This window comes from Mandrillus leucophaeus, unplaced genomic scaffold (genome assembly GCF_000951045.1).
Source record: "Mandrillus leucophaeus isolate KB7577 unplaced genomic scaffold, Mleu.le_1.0 Scaffold1281, whole genome shotgun sequence".
Classification (NCBI taxonomy): Eukaryota; Metazoa; Chordata; class Mammalia; order Primates; family Cercopithecidae; genus Mandrillus; species Mandrillus leucophaeus.
This window is the reverse complement of record NW_012101221.1, coordinates 30,009-38,250: the sequence shown is the minus strand read 5'-3', so window position 1 is coordinate 38,250 and position 8,242 is coordinate 30,009. Positions and strand designations below refer to the sequence as shown.

The 8,242-nt window shown below is 45.4% G+C and overlaps 1 protein-coding gene across 1 annotated transcript in view; it reads left to right on the top strand.

Annotated features, from left to right (window-relative positions):
* LOC105533767 (pregnancy-specific beta-1-glycoprotein 8-like) overlaps positions 1 to 6,584 on the top strand; it is a 9,693-nt gene extending 3,109 nt beyond the window's left edge. The window contains 4 exon segments of the mRNA XM_011972295.1: positions 2,623 to 2,901; positions 5,618 to 5,869; positions 5,872 to 5,895; positions 6,292 to 6,584. Coding sequence (XP_011827685.1) covers positions 2,623 to 2,901; positions 5,618 to 5,869; positions 5,872 to 5,895; positions 6,292 to 6,584 — 848 coding nt within the window.
* The last annotated feature ends 1,658 nt before the right edge of the window (positions 6,585 to 8,242 follow it).

Below are 8,242 nucleotides of genomic sequence, written 5' to 3'. Positions count from 1 at the left end.
CTCAGAGCCTCATCTGGGCAAGGACAGAGCTTTCTTCACCTGAGACTCAGAGTGGAGAGGACAGAAAGACAAGCTTTGGAGGCCATCAGCCAATGGCTTTGTGAGGCTTAGGATACTCCATAGAAAGTCTAATGTCCCCAGAAGCAGAAACAGAAGAGAGAAAATGTACCTGGCAGCAGCTTGTCCACAGGGATCTGACCTAAAGGTGCTCTCTCATGGAAGTGAATAACAATAAATGCTGTTTGTGTGAACACCTCCACTGTGCCAAGCATTAGGTCAGGTGACTGTGAAGAATTTACAATTTATTCACAGATAGCACGAAAAGCCACAGTCCATTTGCCATTTAGCTTATTTGACTGAGAGAAAACTGAGGCACAGGAAGGCACAGTCACTGAACCAGAGTCACACAAACACAAAAGGCAGATCAGGGTCACATGAGGTCTGTCTGCAGCCACAGGCCCATCCTCTCCTCCACCAGAAGTGAGGGCTTATTGGGTTTCGAGGACCCCATAGTCATTTATTGGCTTAAATCCTCTCTTCTTAGGCATCCAAACCTCAGAGGAGTGAGAGCAAATGGTCAGCTGATTAGTCTGTTCTCCAAACTAAATCACCTGCCTCAACTGTCAGAGTCAGTGCAAAATATGTCCAGGCCTCCCCCTCAGATCTTCAGCCCTATCACTGGACCTGAAATCCTGTGTTTCCCAAAGTGTCCATGTCACTGGCATGACAGGATAAAGGAGAGGAGCTTGTATTCTTTCCCACTCATGCCCCGCACCAGCTCAAGTCCAGTGAGATACACACCCTCAGGTGCTCTCACATAACAAATGAAGGAATTGAATGAAGAAATGAGTGATTCATAACCTCTTTAGAGACTGGATCTCACATGTAGAATCCTAATGGTTCTAGCCACACCTGTCCCTTTTCCTTCAGAGGCTGACGCCCATGTTTCATCCCCCCACTAACTCTTGCCATTAAAGACACCCCACCTCATGTAACTCTGAAGTTCCTTGGGCACTGGAAGGTTTTCAGGGCTCCCTAGTCCTGGACTGTGGAAATGGGGACACCTAGTCCCTGGGGTCTCTGAAGTCACTGTAGCCCCCACTGTTCACTGCCATGCTGTCTCTGCCTCTCTCTGCTTCTCTGTGTCCCTCATCTTCCTCCCACTTCATTCTACCTGGCAAGCCCTGTCCTGCACAGCTTCTTCCTCCATCCCTAGGCCTTCCCCAGACACTCCCTCTAACTAGGCTGACTGTTCTATTCCCTTCCTGCTAACACTGTGGAATGGCCCACATCCCAGGAAATGGGAAATGCGCAGAAATCACCTGGAGTTGCTACTCCTGCCAGGCTTCATCTTGAGCTAATGTCCCCAGGTCCCTAAGAGAATAAGCTTCCACTGTATCCCCATCCAGAGCTCTTTCCCTTTGTGAGGTTGTTCTGTGGACAAAACCGTGGGACAGGGATAGACAACTCCTCCATCCACTCTTATAATTCCCAGACAAGTTTTTCTGGCCTCCTGCACAAACAAAACCAATTGATCCCGACGGTGATTTGCAGTAAATGAAGATTTTAATGACTCCAAGTCTGCCAAACAGGAGGACAGAGGTTTATTATTACTCAAATCAGCCTCCCTAGTGGATCAGGGGTTAGAGATTTTCAAGGATCGTTTCAGGGACACAGGAGTAAAAAATGGGTACTGCTGATTGTTTGCGGATGGAATCATGCGGGCGGAGGGAAATGATCTGTTTGCGCTTGAATCCATCTCTAGGTGGGGACCACATGACTGGCAGAGCCTTTAGTCATGGGTATGGATGAGATCAGTGGGTTGCCAGAATGCAAAGAATGAGAAACATCTCAAAAGACCAATCTCAGGTTCTACAATAGTGATGTTATCTAGAGCAGCAATTAGTTACAAATTTTGTAAACTCTGACCAAATAACATTTGAGAAGTAAGGGATTATAGAAACTGTGCCTCCATTTTAGCAGAATTCAGTTCCCTCCTATAATCTTACTCTCATGGTCTTCACCAGTTTTACAAAGGCAATCCCTGGGCAAAATAAGGGTATTAGTTTTAGGGAGAAACTATTATTCTTGCTTCAAAGTTAAACCATACACTAAATTCCTCCCATGGTTAGCCTAGCCTACGTCCAAGAATGAGTACACAAAGGGTTTAAGGGCAATGGGAAGTTCCATCATCTATATCTAGGATATCCTTGGAAAGGGAAGCTGCAGAGAAAACATACCTTGGGGGGCAAAGTAAGACTGAAACTAAGATGATTCCAGTACTGCATGCTCCAGGTGAGGAACACAAGGTGAGCCAGACAGGCAGTTGGAGAGGGAGGGACTCACAGAGGTACCAGGGGCTGTGACTGCTGGTCCCATGTCTTTCCATGACCCAATGCTGCTGCTCAATTCACACTTGAGAAAGTCTGTGTTTCTCCCACATAAAGCAGGCAGCCTCACAATCTCTGAGCCCTCATATTGCCATCCGTCTTGTAACACACACAACTGCCATGGGCTTTTAAGGACTTCTGTGGGCTGAGAGTTAGGAAAGGCCATCCCTGTATGTCTTTGGAGGCATCAAAGGTGCAACACAGGGCAATCTTCTCTCTGTTATCTGCACAGTGGAGACTCCCAAGCCCTCCATCTCCAGCAGCAACTTAAACCCCAGGGAGGCTGTGGAGACTGTGATCTTATCCTGTGATCCTGACACTCAGGACGCAAGCTACCGGTGGTGGATAAATGGTCAGAGCCTCCGTAACAGTCGCACGTTGCAGCTGTCCAAAAACAACAGGACCCTCACTCTATTTGTTGTCACAAAGGATACTACAGGACCCTATGAATGTGAAATGAAGAATCCAGTGAGTTCCAGCCGCAGTGACCCAGTCACCCTGAATCTCCTCTGTGAGTATCTTCTGTTCCTCTGTGAGCCAGGCTGCCATCCCAAATACACATGGCCAGAGGCCAGGCCTCCCAGTCCCTCTCAGGTCCAATACAGACACTTTTACTCCTGGACATCAAAGCTGGCCATGAGTACTAAGAGTAGGCTTAGGCTTGATCAACAACAAGAAAAGGCTGCTACTGTCATGGGAGACTCAGGGTCCACAGCTTATGATGGGAGAAATGGGTGGATGTCTCAGGCTCCAGATCAGCGAACACAGCAGGGATTTGGCTGGGACTTCAGTGTTGTGACTTAGCTCACAAGGTCACTGTGGCCCTTCCACAGACCAGGATTTTCCCTTCCCTCTGACAACATCTCCTGTGATTTCTTCTCTTTGCTCCAGATGGCCTGGATACCCCCACCATTTCTTCTTCATACACCTATTACCACACAGGGGAGTCCCCAAGCTCTCCTGCCTCACAGACTCTCACCCACTGGCACAGCATTCTTGGCTGATTGATGGGAAGTTCCAGCAATCAGCACAAGTGTTCTTTATCCCCCAAACCACTAAAACATATAGAGGGGTCTATATCTCTTTCATGCATAACTCAGCCACTGGTGGAACAAATTTCATAATCAAGAGGATCATAGTCCCTGGTAAGTGGATCCCTGGAGCATTGGCAATATGTTTTCCAGTGAAGTCTATCTGGCTATCAGAGAAGAGCCACCTGCCCTCTGCAAAGGGAGAGGGAAAATCAAAATCCCAGGACAGGGAATATGTTTTTGCTCCAAAACCACCAGCTTTTGCATGTATCCTTCACTCATTTTAGATCATTCTTTAGACTATACACTAACAATGAACAATGTGAAAGAAAATTCAGAAAAGAACTTCCATTCACATTAACATCAAAAGGAATAAAATATTTTGGAATAAGTTTAACCAAAAAGGTCTAAGGGTTATACCCTGAAAACAACAAAACATTACTGAAAGAAATTAAAGACGACATCAATACATGGAAAGACATTTCATTCTCACGAATTGGAAGAATCAATATTGTTAGTAAGACAATACTACTCAAATTGAGCTCCAGATTCAACACATCCGCTACCAGAATCCCAGTAACATTTTTTGCAGAATTACAAAAATCTGTCCAAAATCTGACCTGACAGGCTCTTATTAATGATGGCCACAAGAGAGACACTGAGAAAAAGATGCAACCATGAAAAGGTGGAAACTTTTGATGACATAGAAAATAGCAATCAGCCTCTCTCACATCCCAAAGCCCTCAAAAATATACGAGTGCAGCATGGCCAATATGGAATTGCCCAAAAACTAATCACCAAGCTAGAAACGTGGTGAGAGAAAAAAAAAAAAAAAAAAGGGCAAGAATTTGTTTGGCTTATCACCTCTCACTTTGGCATACTAATCTGATGCTGAAAAGAAATGTTCACTGGAGCATTTCAGATTTTGAATCCTTCAGATTTGGGATGCCAAACCAGTAACTATATGACAAATATTTCAGAATCAAGAAATGTCAGAAATCCAAAACACTTTTTGTCCTCAGTCTTATGCATAAGAAATACTCAATTTGTGAGAATTGCAGGCATCAAGCTGTACAGCAGATCTCTAGAACCTCCCCGTCTTGCATAACTCAAATTGCACACCCATGAACAACTTCTGATTCTCCCCAGTCTCAGCTCCTGGCAACCAGCAGTCACTTCTCAGATTCACTCTGGAATCCACTTACATGAGGTCCCTAGAGTAGTAAAACAAATGGAATCGGAGAGTAGAGTGTCCAATGAAAGAAAATATTTGCAAAACTTCTCCCCAAATTTGTCTCATATCCATCAAACACACATGATCCATGAGTACTAGATTTCCAGCAGTTCATTCCCACCCTTTCCACCAGTCAGTTCTGCATTTGCAAATGTCCACATGTGTTTCTGGAAAGATCCACATAGTCCTCACCTGTCCTCTGCAGAAGGAGAGGAAACTTAAAGAACCCAAAACAGGGAACATGGTTCTGCTCCCAAGCCACCAGCTCTTGCCTGTCCCCTTCACTCTTTCTAGATCACTCCTTGCACTCTGCTCTATCTTTGGAGGTCATTGGCTCAAGTAAGTCATCATGAAACACCTGCAGAAAACTGCCCCACCTTGTGCCTCCACTGCCTGATGACTGAACTGACCTCCAGGCTTGACTCTGGTCTCCCCTGTCTTATTTCTGCTGAAACATCCAGTCCCAGGCCAGGCTGCTCAGTATCTTCAGGATTTCAGGACAATGGGAAGTCCCATTATTACTCATCTCCAGAATATCCTTGGAAATGGAAACTGCAGAGAAATCACATCTAGGGGTCAAAGTAGGATGGAATTTGGAAGGGGCACAGCAGTTGTACATTCCAGGTAAGGAACCCAAGGTGAGCCAGCTGGTCAGTTGATTAGAGAGGGACTGGAAGGGGTACCTGGGCCTGTGACTCCCACTGATGTGTCTGTCTGTGACCCAACACTGTTGCTCAATTCACACTTGAGAAAGTCTGTGCTTCCCTAAGACAGAGCAGGCGGCCTCACAGTCTTTGAGCCCTTAGATCATCATGCATCTGTCTTGTGACACATGCACCAGCTGTTGACTTTCAAGGACCCAGGAGGGCTGAGAGGTGGGGGATGCCAACTCTGATTGAAGGATGCCTGTGGAAGAATCAAAGGTGCCACACCGGACAATCTTCTCTCTGTTGTCCACACAGCAGAGCTGCCCAAGCCCTACATCACCAGCAAAAACTTCAACCCCATGGAGAATAAGAATTCTGTAGCCTTAACTTGTGAACCTAAGACTCAGGGCTACACCTACATGTGGTGGGTAAATGGTCAGAGCCTCCCGGTCAGTCTCAGGCTAAAGCAACCCGGTAAAAACAGGATCCTCATTCTACCCAATGTCACAAGAAATGGCACAGGAACCTATGAATGTGAAATATGGGACCAAGTTGGTAGCATCTGCAGTGACCAGTCACCCTGGATGTCCTCTGTATCTTTGTTTCCTCTGTGGGCCAGGCCACCAGCTTAAATCCAAACGACCAGAGACCAGACATCTCAGTCTATCTAAGGTCCAAGTACAGACAATTTTATTTCTGGACACCCGAGGGGGACATGACTCCCTGCCCTGGGAAAACCTGGGTAGGCACAGCCTCAACCAAGAATATAAGGGGAAGGGATGCTCTTGTCATGGGAGACTTGGGGTCTACAGCCTGTGATGGGAGAAACAGGTGAATACCTCAGGCCTTGGCTCAGTGAACACAGAAGGGGTTTGGCTGGGACTTAAGGGTGTGTCTTGGCTCAGGGGGACACTGTGTCAATTTAAGAGATCAGGAGCATCCCCTTCCCTTGGATGACATCACTTGTGGCTTTATTCCCTTTACTCCAGATGGTCCAGACGTCCCCAGGATTTTCCCTTCATTGATCGACTACCGTTCAGGACAAAACCTCTACTTGTCATGCTTCGCGTACTCTAATCCACCGGCAGAGTATACTTGGACGATAAATGGGACGTTTCTGCAAACAGGACCAAGGCTCTATATCCCCAAAATTACTACAAAGCATAGCGGGCTCTATCGTTGCTCTGCTCGTAACTCAGCCACTGGCAGCGAACGTTCCACATTAGAGACGATCAGAGTCTCAGGTAAGTGGATCCCTGCATCATTGGCAATAGGGCTTTAGGTGGAGCCTATCTGGCTTTCAGAGAAGAGTCAGGAAAACATTTTTATTCCCAGTCTGTGTCCCATAGGCAGAAGCAAATCCTAAATTCTCCTCTTGAACCCTCCCAATTTGTCTCTACAGACTCTCTTCTCCTTGTTTTCCTGTTTTCTAATGGCTGACTTTGTACCCAGTCTAAGAAGAGTAGGGAGGGGGCTTTTTCAGCCCTGAGCCCTGTGTTGGAAGAGGCTTCACAGAGGGACATAAAGGAGAGTCCTCAAGGTCAGGTTGCTTCTCAGTGTCACCAACACATACCTTTCTGCCACATCTTTGTTTCTTTCACCTACTCCATGAGCTACAAGGAACATCTGAGGCTTTGAAACATTTTTCCCCCAAATTTTTCACATTTTTCCCCCAAATGAGAGGAGGAAGCCCCTTGGCTGAGAGGAGCAGCTCAGACTGCTCCCTGCTCTGCTCCGGGCATCTCCAGTGACTGGCCCTGCCTGACTCCACCTAGGGTGGGACCAGCATGTATGGAGAAAGAGCCCTGGTGGCCTGTCCTGAATTCGGATAAATCGAGCTGCCAGTTGAAGATAAGCCAAGGCTGCAGGGAAACAAGACGAGAGGGAGCCTTGGGGCAGACCCTTGAGCTGTGTCCTGGCTCTGAAGTCACAGGCTGTATGAGGCTGTGCGCACAGCATGTGGGACACAGCACAGAGGATAGTAAGTGATGCACACTTGGAGAAATAGAGAGATTCACCTCTGGGCCTCTGCATGGCAGGAAAGGGGCAATGCCAAAAAAAAAGTGTATTTATAGAGTGTAAGACTACCAGGACACTTTATATATCTATTATAAGGCTTATCATTAACTATTTTTAAGTGTGCAACTTAGTGTTGTGTAACCATCACACTATCCATTTCCAGAACTTTTTCCTTTTACCGTGTTAAACCTCTGTACCCAATAAACAGTAACTCTCACTCCTTCTCCCCCTAACTCTTAGCATCCACCATGCTAGTTTCTGTCTCTACATAACTGGCTATTCTATCTTTCATAAATGGAATTATATAATAATTATCCTTTTGTGTCTGGCTTATTTCAGTTAGCATAATGTCTTCAAGGTTCATCCATTTTGCATGATGTATTAGAATTTTATTCCTTTTTAAGGTTAAATAACATTTTTCGATGTATAGATATACCTCATTTGCCTACCCACTTATCTTTCAATGGACTTTTCCGTTGTTTCCATTTTTTGGCTATTGTGAGTAATGTTTCTCTGAATATCAGTGTGCAAATATTTGTTCAAATTTCTTTCAATTCTATAGGGAGTATGTCCAGAAGTGGAATTGCTGGATCAAATGGTAATTTATTGTTTAATTTCTTGAGAAACAGCCACACCACTTTTTACAGTGGCTATAACACTTCCCATTCTCATCAGCAATGTACTAGAGCTCCAATTTTTCCACCTATTTGAAAAGACTTGTTGTTTTGTGTTGCTGTCATTGTTGTTGTTTATCAAAGCCATCCTTAAGTGTGTGAGGTGGTGTAACACTGTGGTTTTGATTTGCGTATCTCTAAGTATTCGTGACGCTGAGGAACTTTGCATGGGCTTATTGGATATTTGTATATCTTCCTTGGAGAAAACTCTATTTTAATCCTTTGTTAATTTTTTTTTTTTTTTTTT